At 44.4% G+C, this 13673-nt stretch overlaps 1 protein-coding gene across 1 annotated transcript in view; it reads right to left on the minus strand.

Annotated features, from left to right (window-relative positions):
• RUNDC3B (RUN domain containing 3B) overlaps positions 1-13673 on the minus strand; it is a 1211775-nt gene that overhangs the window by 591820 nt on the left and 606282 nt on the right. Inside the window, exon 4 of the mRNA XM_069648386.1 lies at positions 7325-7410. Coding sequence (XP_069504487.1) covers positions 7325-7410 — 86 coding nt within the window. The remainder of the gene's footprint in view (positions 1-7324; positions 7411-13673) is intronic.

Here is a 13673-nt window from a genome sequence, read left to right on the forward strand (position 1 = left end):
ATATTAATGCATCATAGTACCAACAGTGTGGAGACAAATGAGTAAAATAGACACAAAACAAAGTACTGTTCATCCAGGGTTCACCTACATGTTGCATAACCACTGTCTATGCGCATTTCAGCATTGGTGCGCCTCCAATGATCTCTGCCTTAATGCCACTAATGCTGAGATCCTTCTCATTGGGACCCCTGCGCCCACATTCCCTCTCTCACTCAGGCCACCCTCCTTGGCCCTCGTCCTGTGCCTTCCTTTGAGGCAATAAACATTGGTGTCATCTTCCACTCCAATCTCTCCTTCTCTCCTCATATCCCAGACCTGTCCAAAAAGGCCCACTACCAGCTGCACCTCCTCATAGGTATTCTTCCTTTTCTCACTTTCCCCCAGAAGCTCACTGTCTCCAGAGCCCTGGTACTCTCTAGGCTGGACTATTGCAACAGCCTCTTTCTCAATCTGCCTTCCTCTACTCTACACCCTCTGCAACTAATCCAGAACAGTACTGTGAGCCTTGTCCTCGGCCTCAAGCACATGGACTGTATTTCTCCAGTCCTGAAACTCTCCACTGGCTCCCGGTGGCGGCAAGGATCACGTTCAAGACCCTCTGCATGGTCCAGAAGGCTGACTGGGTCCAGGCTTGCAATGCATACAACTCTCTCTTCCAAAACACCTTCCTTCTCAAGCCCTTCGCTCAGCCACCTAAAACTCTCTGAGGGTCAGACGCTTCTCCAGGCAGAGATCAGGGGGTAGATCCCTCTCCTCTGCAAGTGCCTTGCTCTGGAATGGCCTCCCTGACCCTCTCAAACTTCAGCCGGACCACCTGAAGTTCCTGAAGCAGCTCAAGACGTTCCTTTTCGCCTCTGCTTTCTCTCTATGTCTCCCATGCTGACCTACCTGTCTGCTGTGCTGACTGGTTGCCTGGCTACCCTCAGAGTCTCACTGGGTACGAGGCTCCTCCATTACCAGTCCTCCCTGTACTGCCTCCGGGCCTACCACACACTTAGGGGCTGTAACTATAACCCTACAGTCCCCAGTATCCTTGCTCTTATCCAGAGCCACACTGCCCTGCCTGCATGTACTCAGAGCAATGCTGCCCTGATTGAACGTACCCCTTCCCCCTCCCTGACATTTCCCCCTTGCACCATCTGAATGACACAAGGCCTAGTAAGATCGCTTGTGTTGTCCTCCCTCAGTCTTCTCTCCCTTGTCTTGTCGCACCTAGAAACACTTGTGTATATGCGAGTTATAAATGACTTATCATATCATATAATATACACTCTATATACATTAATACATGCAAGCAAGTGTTGACCAGGATGTCCCACCAAGGTGTGGTACAAGTCATCGAAGATAGCAAAACGGTGCTCTTTTCACCATAAATGTGCTTATTAAATGTACAGTAGTTTTAACTACATTCCCCCTACAGACCTAAACATCTATACATTTTGTGTCTCTAGCAGGCCAAAAGTAGACAATTAAAATACACAAACACCAAAGAACTGTCGATCCAGGCTCTGTCTACACGTTGCATAACTAGATCAAGAGTCCACCGTATACAATAGCACTTGCTAGTTGAATTGAACAGTATTCCTACCAGGGTTTGTGGCAAGTTTTTCAAGTCAGCACAACACCCCCTCATGCACCATCGTCGCTTGATGCAGTCATGTAACTTTTTCATGCCATTGAGCACTAGTGTGAAATCTGTTTTGATCAAAGTTATAATAGCTTCAAAGACATACCAAAATACACCTGCGAACAGTGATAGATATATATATACACATCATGTGTCTAACTGGCAGACTTGTTAAATACACAAAAACAAATAAAATTACTGCCCATGAAGGGTACGACCATTAGCAGCATAACCATGCTAAGAGCCCAGGATAGAAAACAGCTCTAGCGACATATGTTCCATCATTATTGCAGATTAAATTGCTCGCCAAGACATAATTTTTGCCCCACAACCAGTACTAAGGAGAAAAATAAGCACTAAAGATCAGCAACATTTTGTCTTTTCCATTTAAGTTCTGAAGTTGCATGCACATACTAATATTCCTCTTCATTCATCTACCTTGTAAATACAAAAACGAACAAACAGAATATCAAGTGTCAAGTACATTGCATATACAATTAGAATTGAGATATTGAACCTCTTGACTTTGGAAAATTGTAAGAATACTAGTAGACTAGATCTTTATATTAGACAGTTTTATTTTCACAATTGCATTACAAATTCTTGTAAAATATGTCTTGTTTTTTTAAATCCCAGAATGTGCCATTTTGCATCATTATTGGCTGTGCCAACATGACAAAAATCATGATGCCAGGCTGGGGGTTGGGGGGTGGCTTGGCGCCGATGGGAGCGGACGCCTAATGGCAGCGCTGCGCTCTGATGAGAATTATGAGACAATTATATAAACTTAACGCACCCTAATTTTGTATTCCATGTGCCCCGTACCGTTCAGAGTGAGCAGTCCGAACTCCATAGCGCTTTGCTGAAGATTCCGCTATCCTCACATCGTGTTGTTGAACACCTGGAGGGCCGGGCCTAAAGCCGCAGCATCCCGTGATCTCCAAGCAGATATCTCCTGTCAGTTGGTCGGCGGAGATAGCGCAGGGAGCACGCTACGCATCGGGAGAACGGTTTTCTCCCTAAACAAAGGTTTTTTCTTTCTTTTTTTCCCCTGCTGCATTATTCTTAAACCTCTTGCCTGAATATTAACGCCAAGCATATATATTCGGAAGATACAAACACTATTTAAGTTTACTTCACAAAAAGAGGGAGAAAAGGAATTAAAACAAATTGTGCTATTATTATTTTCAACCATATAGAACTATTTTTGGGGCATATTTCAATTCTTTTTCCTTGCTCATATTCATTTCAGTTTTGAAAATATATACTTGGATATAGTGCCTTTTATAAAATACACATTGTTTTGAAGCAAGGTCTGTCACAAACACCTCTTATGGATGATTGTTTCTGCGGCTGCAGAATTATATGAGCAACATCATATGAATTAAAATTCATAATTTTGGCCTTATATTTTGACTCATATTGCGTTTGCTCCTCCTTGCAAGAATGTATTCATTAATAATAGTATTCTAAGTTGTTGAAGTTATTTATCACTACTATTTTATGATACTTTGTGTACTACGCTCTTCATCCGATAACCTTGAGTCAGAGAGGGGAGTAGATAGATTTGCGACAGCGTAAAAGAGAAATCTGATTGAGTTGAACTATTTTATCCTTGCATTCCTATATATATATATGTATATATATATATAGCTACAAAAAAAGGACAAACCAAAGAAGCTTGTGTATCGTCTCGTCTCCTACTACCCTAAAAATACAGAAGAGGGAATCTCTGACACACAAAGAAGATATAAAAGACCCGTCAGGCAGACCATTTTAGCTGAAATTAGAGCTTTGAAGACCATCATGGAGGATGCAAATGCTAAGCTGCAACTTCTTGAGAACAAATGGTCGGTTTTTGAATCTCGCATGAATGAAGCTGAAAGGCGTGTTAATAATGCAGAAGATGTTTCTAATAAAGACACTAACTTAGAAGCGCGGGTTGCTTCCCTACAGCAACAAACTGAAAACCTTGAAAATAGAAACAGCAGAAACAACTTGCGCATTGTTGGCCTTCCGGAAGGAACTGAAAGAGATGATCCTATTGCCTTCTTATACATATTTATTCCTCAAATTCTTAACCTACCGCCCTCTGTGCAACTCAACATCCAGAGAGCTCATCGAATTGGCCCCAGAAAATCAGCCTCCAATTATTGCAGTTCTTCCAGAACTATGATTTTAGCCCTTCTGGACTTTAAGCACATTACCCGCATAATGCAGAAAGTCAAACAACTTAAAGAACTAACATGGGAAGGTAATAACGTTTTTATTACTCAAGATGCATCCAAGATAACGGCAAGAAAAAAAGATCTTTTAACCTTCTGACCTGCTTTAAGGAAATTAAATGCCAGGCTTGGCATTATCCACCCTGCTATCCTGAAAGTTACTTTAAATGGGCATACCTCACCTTTCAAAATTCAATGGATCTAAGACACTATATTCAATCTCACAAAAGGTCTGATATGGTTGATTATTTCCTTATTGCAGTGTTACCTACTTGCTCTGCACATTTTAACAGTTTTGCATGTTGTTCCTCTCCTCTTTCCCTCCTGCACTCCCCCTCCTCCCGCTCTCTCTTTCATGTCCAGAACTTGCACTTTCCAAATCGTCCTCACAACATAGTCAGAATGTTTTCTTTGTTTTCTTCCCTTCCACCTCCTCCCTGCACTTCCGCTACTCCCCATCCCCCCTGCTCGCATGCGATAACACTTGCACGTTCCGAATGTTTCAAGACCTTTTATGAACATTTTTTGTTTTACACCTTTTTCCTCATCCCTTCCTCCCGTCTTTCTTGACAGGCCTTAAAAACACAATTTTAGCTGTATAGGCGCATTGCAAATGACCAATAAGTAACATTGTATGATGTGAGTGGGTGAGTCAGTAGGGGCTGGCATCAGGAGTGTGTAAGAAGCCTCAATCAGAGATATTCAGCAATCACATGGCTGTTTAAACAGTAAAAGCCATTGTCCTAGACCGCCAGAATATCAACTTCACAAGCCTCCAATATATCCCTGTCAGAAGTGAATAACCCCCTAACAGCAGAAGCATGTAAGACTAACATTTCACACAGTCTTTCAACCTTCATCTAAAGCGCACAGTGTTGGACAATACAAAACACAGCGGAGAAGAAAACTGGAGAAATTCGTTCTGGAACTTACCGAATGAGAGCATTGAGCAACTGCGACCCAGTCAGTCGGCAGGCGACATCACAGAATGCTGCATATCACTTTTCTCAAGATGCGGAAAGCCATGACAGACTAGCACTTATGGAATGGCAGCAATGTAGTGTGCTTCCTGTAGAGATGTGGAACGTTCTGGACACTCACTGTTTGTATGTATTATTAATTATATCTTCCCCTGTCCCCACCCTGTCTGCCCTGTGGGCACTTTAAAACAGTTTTCCTAATTGTATAAGCACCTAACAAGTGGCCAATAAATAAATAACAATGAATTGGAGGGATTCCAAAAAACAATTAGGAGAAAACTAACCCTGAGCCAAGAAAAAAGTCCATAGCAAGCCCTACCAATCTGCAGTGCTAGGACTAAGGAGGAAAGCTCAACAACAGTATAAAAGGTTAGGAAAGCCAAACCCAGGCAGCAGCAAGACTTGAGACCAGACTCAGAACCAGAGGGTGTTATCTTTGCCGCTTTCTTCAAAAGCAGGAAGAACATGTCTTGGTACAAGGTGGGGGCCTTATTGAGCTAACTGCTGATTAGCCGCATCCTAATACAAAGGGGAGACCTATCAAAGTCAACACTGATACTAGAGGTCCTCATGAGACCTGCCCCATGAAAGTAAATGCTCCAGGTGACAAAGAGATCTGTGAAAGTTAACTATGATCATCCAGGGGGTCGGTGAGACCACTTCTTGTGAAGGCTGAGGATAAAGATCCTGTCTAGGGAGACCTAGCATGAATGAATTCTGGTGACCGGGCTGTGGAGTGATATGTATCTTTGAATCTTGAGGTTTGGGAGGAAGATCTGCAGTGACTGTGACAATCTGGAAGGGACTGATCTGGTAGAATAACAAAGGTTGGAGATATATCCAATGACTCAGCAAGAGGGGCTGGGATAACAAGTTGGAAAAGAAGGCGATGAAGCCTGACAAGAAAGGCAAGCTGCAAAGGACCTGGGATAGATCTGAAGGATCAGAATTAAAGCAGGAAGGTGAATGAAGTTCCAGACTTCAAGAAAACCCTGAAAGGACCTTCCCAGGGGAAGCTTCGTTCCTTTCGGTTTGAGATAATGAATTAATTTAATAGAAAAGGATGTAAGTACTGTTGACCAGACCTTGAACATTTGTGTTTTAGAATATGGATTAGCCAGAAGGCTAACGATTTATTAAGTATAGGTTGTGAACTTTTTGTTGGCCAACACATCCTTTGAACATTATGCCAATTTAGGGAGTCCATGGAAGAACAATGTCTTATAAGATTAGATTGAACTTTATGATTTGAGCTTAACTCCACAGAAGGAGGTAACAACCCCAGGCTATGTTGTGCATGAATAAAAACACCTTGTTTAAAGCACACTAGGTCGAGTCACCTGTGTTTTAGCTTGAACCTCCTACATTTCCCATTGCTGCTCCCTTTTAGGATGTCCTGTACCGGAACCCCCATTTTTCCTCTACCAGTTTAAAAACCCAATATTTCATATTTCACTCAAGCGGTGTGTGTTTTAATTGGAAGCAATTTCAGGTCCTAAAAGGTGACACAAATAAATAAAAGTAGAGCACTGGCAAAGACTTTGAACCCTTTAGCGCAACGCAACTACCATTCTAATTATAGAATTTATGCAAGCACGTGTAAGCCTAATCAAAGCATGGCAGATCACTGTGCGGCCGGCGCCATCACCCGTGTGGCATTTAGAGCCTTTACTGTAGGGGACTGTACGTGATGAGACACACCGAGTAGGGTCAATGTTGCATACAGCGAGTGCGATTTGTCTAAAGTAACAGTTGTGAGAGTGGACAGGTGCAGCTAAATGTCTTTTAGCTATATCAGCAATTGGGTCAAGAGAAATAAATGTGACTTGCCAAGCTGCAAGTACCATAGTGCTGCAAAGGACACATTGCATGTCGCCGGGATTTTAAATGAAAACTATTGTATATAACTGTGACCATGAAGCGAGTGAGCAAATATAGAGATGTGGTATATTCGCTCGTCCCAAACTGAATAAAGTCATTGGAAAAAGCTTCCCATTGGACATGCAAGTGGTGCCAAAATACATGCATATGAGCAGTAAAAAAGAAAGAAAAAACAGACCAAACACCTGATAATACCAAGATCCATCCAACCAAGCAACATTGTCCTTGTACAAGCCAGGCAAAGAGGAGGATGCGAGGAGAAAAAGGACCTAAAGTGGAGACCCACATTATTCATGCGGTATAAGTAAAATAGAGCACTCGTATGGATTTTAGGTTACAGTCTGTGCAATGATGGCTCTGGTCAGTGGAATTGGATTCTTCTAGAGAAATAGTGGTGCGTTGAGCACACCATCTCGATGTACATGATATCTAGATCTATCAAAGGATGTTTAGCTTGTATCAATTTCTTGGCATCTAGCTCTTAACAGGGAAAAGGATCATGTAATTAAGTGAAGCCTTTGAAACATGAATCATTTATTTTAACTGCTCGATTTCTCGGATTTCGATTTGTTTGTCTGCATAAGCAAAATATGAAAATGTATATGAAGTACCTGGTTGTTTTGAAGTCTCTCAGAGCTGTACAAACATATTCAGACAACCTTTTCTCCATCAGTGCAACCCGGATCCAGGCTCTGCCCTGCGGAGACAAGAGGAAACCATGACACAGACTCTGCATTCTTCTTGGATGAACACATTCAGAGCAGGTGTGATCGCGGCGCAGTTACCTGGGCACTAGAGATGACGGTCTACCATAGAATGTGCGCACCCAATCCACGACAGGATTCAGTCCAATTAGCAGTCACACTTTCACCAACCTACACTTGCAGCTAATGGGCTTAATTATGCAGAATACAAAGGGCTTCTGAAAAACACAGTGGGCGTGTGACTCGGAAAAGAGGAGCAGATGTATGGAAACTGCTCCATTACAAACGTGACTATGCAATCAGCAGGAGATGAGAAGCAAAGATTAGGAAAACGCCATGCGTTCCTTTTAAAATTGCATATTTACCAGCTTCCTAAATTGAGTGGCAAATGGCACACTGACACGTCGTTATTCCGGCTGACATTTTCAGGTTATAGTTATGCGAGTATTCTCCATTAAGGTGGTAAGTAGTCCTCCACTTCCGCTTTCCCTAGAACTGAATAAAGCAGCACCAGGCAACGACTCTTAGGCTCATCAGTGGTTGGGACAGCCACGCATTCAAACAGACAAGGGAGAGATTCAACCACTGGCCTCTGTGCAGTCCTGTGTGCACCCCACCACACAAGAACAACACTTTGGTTTGCTTATTAGAAGCATGGACCACAGCTGTGCATAGTCTGGTTGATGGATGCACAAGCCCACACACACAGGGGCTGTCCCCCTATTTGGTAGCAAAGCACCGGTTGTCAATAGTGGAGATGGGTCATCCAACGTTGATGGCATCAACCATTCTGACCTTCTTTCAACAGTATTTCTCCGACGTGTCAGGGACAAGGCACTTGCTTGGTTTGCTTCATATCAGAGGCCAGGCACTCCAGGTGTCCTGGAACAGCCTTACGTCTGCACTCAGCCCCCTGACTGTTCACAAAGGGTCCATCCTGGGTCCACTTCTCTTCACTCTCCATCTTTGCTCTTGGCACACTGACTTCCTCCTACAGCTTCTCCTATCAACTCTTCTCTGATGACACTCAGATTGTCTCCTTTTCCTCCTTATCAGATGAGCTAGCATCAACCATTTCTTACTGTTTCTCTGTCATCAAATACTGGGTGGCATCTCACTTGCTCATGCTCAACTCCACTAAGACTAACGTTCTCTACTTCCCATCTAAACAAGATATATCTTCCTCTCCCCCTCTTCTATTCTTCTCTCCTGACCACCTTCCCTAATCTGCTTCTGGTCGCAACGTTGGTGTCATCTTCAACCTATTTCACAACTTCTCTTGCTTCATCTCCAAATCTGCCACTGCGCCTAGTCTTAATGTCCTAAACATCAGAAAAATAAGGCATCTTCTCTGCTTCAACACTGTTATACACCTAATCTCCTCTGTAATACTCTCGCGATTGGACTAATAATAGCATCAACAGTGTACACACTGTAACCACGTGTGCCTTCTTGCCCACTTGTATATTACAGCCCTATTACATGACAGCTGATTTGTATATAACACTATGTACTATATTTTTGTATCTTGTATATTCTCTGTGTATTGTAATCAAGCTTTGAAAATTCCTGTAAATGCTGCGCCCTGATACCCCTGGGGACATTAGTGCATTATAAATAAACAAACAAACAAACAGCATATCCTCGGCTCTATTTTTAAATGCCCCATTTTTTGATGATCTGGGTCAAAATGTACATTTTTAAAAAATTCAAAAATGGTCACGCTATGAGAGGAAAGGAGCCAGAGGGAGAGTGATGGGTGTGAATTGATGGGCAAGAAAGCAGAGAGAGAGCAGCGGGTCAGAGGAGGAAGTGGTGCACAAGAGAGCAGAGGAAGCAGTGATGCAGCAGGCCAGAAATCTGAGAGCGAGCGGAGGTACAGAAAGTAGAGGGAGCGTGTGGTCAGGGGGAGCAGTGAGCCAGAAAGCAGAGAGGAAGCAGTTGGCTGGAAAGAGGCAGAGAGCTGTGGATAGGGAAAAAGGATGAGTGAAGAGTGTGATAGAATGGGAGAAAGGATGCAAGATGCAGAAGCAGCACAAAGAAATGAAAGGCTGTATATTGCGGGAGGAATTGTAGAGTGTAAGGTGTGAGTTGGGAGTATGATTTGGAGTGCAAATTGTGACTTGCCAGTGTGCCATAGCATGTAAGTATTTGTATGACAGAGTGGGAGGTTCAGGAATGCAGGTTGTGATGGGGAGTTGGTGAGATGCGTGATGTGTGTTGTTGAGAGGTGTGTGGGTGTTTGGGGGATTGGAGAACATAGAAGGGGAATATTTTCAGCATTACAACTAATAATGATCAATTTAGTTAATACTATTAAATAGGCATGCACATTAAACCAAAATCTGTGGAATAACACAGTGAAGTCTCCCCGTATTTATAGGATTCTGAAAGGTGCCATTTTTAACCTTTTTTCCCAGCTCTCTAAGATGGCTGCCCCTGCCTAGGGAAGAGGAGCCACCCATTGCCTGCTAGTCAGCCCCCTCAGAAATAGGCTGGATCACCCCATGTAAGTCAATCAGAGGCACCATTAGGCGGAAGCCGGCCCCTCCAGCAAATGCCCTGGAGGTCCTTCACCTTTTGTCCCCCCTCCTCAAACTATAAATCAGCCTCCACACTTACATACTGCTTCCCCATGAACTTGGACATATGGACCGCTACGCTCCCTGCAGATCTACCGGTGAGTGATGTCTGAACTCCCCCTTTACCTCATCCACTAACTTTCTGAACCAACTACGGTGTCTATTTACTCTGCCTTCCTTGCCTCACCTAACCTACTTCTTCCCTCACTGCATTTATACCACTATTTTCGAAATTCGATGATAGGTGTGCATGCTCTTACATCCCTGCACCCTCTTTGCATGGCATGTGTACCACTAGTCTTGAAATTCGAATTTAGGTGTGCGTGCTTTTACATTTCTGCACCCTCTTAGCATTGCATTTGTGCCACTATTCTTGAAATTCGAATTGCCTTTTTTGATTGCATTTGTGCCTTTTGTGACTAAAAGGCCACCTGGTGAGTTTAGCCAGAACTGTGCTGTGCAGCCACTCTTCTTTCATTCTTCTACTAACCTGTGCCGCCCCTATGGATCTCACCCATCTTCTCTAACTTTTACACTATCCTCCCTCTCTTGCGAGGTCTCGATAGAAAAATCACAAAAAAGACATCCTGTCCTCAAACCCTTGCCTGCCCATTGCAGACACCTACGTCAGCGCAACCTCCAGACAGGTCTTCAATTATATCCTCTTCTCTGTCCGTTCTCCAGATCTATGGACTCCTCATCTCAACTCCACTCTCCTTCATTTCCCATCCTCTCCCATTAATGGTGGCACCGAGTGGGAAGTCCACTTGGCCGACTTCTCATCATCACGCTGCATCATTAATGTCTACAACACAGGCACTATCTTGGTTCAGGGTCCTCAACACAACCACCTCTTTGACCAGCGCCTGCCGTCCCTCATTAACTTTCTTCCCTCAACTGCCTCTCTTTCTACCACTCTCTCTGACCCCTCCCTCTCTGACTGGTTTACCACTTCCCTGTACCCCACCTCAGAAAACCTTCAAAGACAGAAGTCCTTCACCTGGCTACTCTTAATACCTGCTCAGCCAATAAAAACTCCACCAACATCTGCCTCCTTCTTGCAGACACTGACCTCAAAATTCTTGCTCTTATCGAGACATGGTTCAATGCCAGCTAAGTCACTGTTTTTGACTCCCTTGTCCCTGATGGCTTCAAGATCACCTCCAAGCCACGACCTCACTGTGCTGGTGGTGGGGTTGCTTTAATCTTCCCTGAGTGGGTTCCTTCTTCTGACATACCCATCCAGCTCTACTCTTCCTGTGAGAGCCTGCTCTGAAAGCTGGTCCTCTCTCCCTCCACCTCTCTGACCATTGATACTATCTACAGGCCTCCTGGCTCTTCCACCCTGTTCATCTCTGAATAGGGTGATTTCTGTTCCTACCCTCTGCAAATCACTATCCCTCTCCAATCTCCCTTCTGGCACCACCCACTCGGCTGGACACACTCTGCACGCCCTCATCCATTCTGACCTCTCTCTCCCCACTTCTGGTCACTCCACTCTCTTGGTCAGACCATTCTCTCCTCTCCTCACACCTGGGTTATCTAGGCCCTTTGACCGCCTCTACAAAAGCGAAGCCAACCTCGTTCACGAACATCCGTCTGATGAAATGAGTGTCAGCTGCTGCCTTCGCATCCACCTTCATGCCTCCCTCTCCTCTTCCCCCAGACTATACCATCGACTCTGCTCTCAGCAATCTCCATTTGGTCATTACCAACACCCTTGACATTCTCGCCCCAGTCATGAGGATCTGCCTGAAATCCGCCTCCAACCTAACAACTGGTACAACTTTGAAATTGCAGCTCTGAAACGCAAGAGCAGAGCTTTGGAACGGAAGTGGCAAACCTCAGGCTCACCCTCTGATAAACTGGCCTGACTCCTGCTCCAAAGGCAATGCAGACTCTCCATGCCTGGGCTGAATAGTGGCGAGGAATGAAGCAATGCTTTATAGAAATACTCTTTTGCCTTCCACTCCAATTATCCTTAAGGTCATAAACCAGGAAATTCAAACAGGATCAGGTCAAATGTTAAAGGAGTGGGCGCTAAGGACTCAAACGCTTCTACTTTGGGTGGGCAGCTCAGAAGAAGAACTCATCAGCAATCCAGAAAAAGTTAAATAACGCCTATTGGAGACTGGATTCACACCCTGGAAGAAGCAAGTGCCTCACAGCTAGCACAGGATCTACCACCAAACATGACTAAAGTAAACAAACTGAAAAATTACCTGATGAAATGCCCAGATAAGAAAACTTCTTAAGAATCCACCTAAATATCCTGCATACTAACGAAATCCTGGCCAGAAGAAAACAATCAGAAACAAACGCATGCCGCTTTTGCCTCCAACCAGAGATGATAGAAACAATCAAACACCTCCTGTTAAATTGGTTAGGGGTGACGACCCTATGCTCCATCCACCTGGCCCACCTGTTCAGGAACTCATACTATTACGATGAAGAAGAATGGTGGATTCGGCTGATGAGTGGGGACACGTCTTCATGGGTAATCGCAGCTATAGGAATTTTCAGAAGTATTGGTTTAATCAACGAGTGAACAGGATTATACAACGAAAAGCAGGAAGTCTTCTTGAAACATTTTCAGGAAAAGTGGTTAAAGAACTACCCTAACCATTCAATGACGTGTTTAACTTCTAGGAACAGGTCTTGTAAAAATTGTTTTTAAATTCAATTGAATCAAGTACAAAAAAAAAAAAGAACTGGATATCCTGAGCCCCCTTGCTAGCCTCCTGCCCAACCCCTCTCTCCTACCCTGGCCTCCTACGGCCTATACCCCTCCTTCCTCTCTCTCCTTCTCCTCTGTCACACCTGCAGAAGTCACCAAAGTTGTCTGCTCCATTAAGGTCTCTTCCCAACAGGTTCTCCTTGCTCCTACAGAACCGCCGAGGACAAACTTGGCTCTCTCTTGCTCCTGTACTTGCAGATCTCTGCATCCCCACTTGCCACCAGATCTTTCCCAACCTCCTTCAAGCCCTCCCTTGTGCACTCAATCCTGAAAAAACCTTCAGCAAACTCCACCTGCCCAGCCAACTGCTGCCTTATTTCTATCTCCCCCTTTCTTGGGAAACTGCTGGAGAAGCTGGCCTTGCCTCACAACTTACCTCACACTGTGAACTTGTTGGTGGACTCCACACCCATCAATCTGGATTTCAAGCATACAGAGGCATGGAATCAGCTCTTCTGAATGCCCATGAGCAACGGCTTGCTTCTCTGGTTTCTAACTCTCCAGCTGTCCTCATCCTACTCGATTTCTCCTCTGCGTCAACATGGTTAACCATTACATCATCATAAAACAGCTCCATGATACCCTTGGTATCTTGGAGCGGGCACTGGATTGGCTTACCTCCTTCCTAACTGGCCCTTTCATCCCAAGTAATTTTGGGCACCTTCTCCTCACCTACTTCCTTCTTCACCTATGGTGTCCTCCACGGCTCAAACCTCTCTGCCTGGCTCTTCAAAACTTACCTTGCTCAGCTAGCACTCCTCATGTCCTCCTTCCCCGCCAACTTCCAGTGCTACACAGATGACGCAACTTTTTTTCAAACTTTCTGCTGACCCTCTTACATCTTACATCATCCCTGACTGCCTATCTGCCATCCAGTCCTGGCTGGTGTACTTCCAACAATCTCTGCCTAAATGCCAGCAAGACTGAGATCATTCCC

The sequence above is a fragment of the Ambystoma mexicanum genome, chromosome 2q (genome assembly GCF_040938575.1).
Source record: "Ambystoma mexicanum isolate Mex_15411 chromosome 2q, UKY_AmexF1_1, whole genome shotgun sequence".
Lineage (NCBI taxonomy): Eukaryota > Metazoa > Chordata > Amphibia > Caudata > Ambystomatidae > Ambystoma > Ambystoma mexicanum.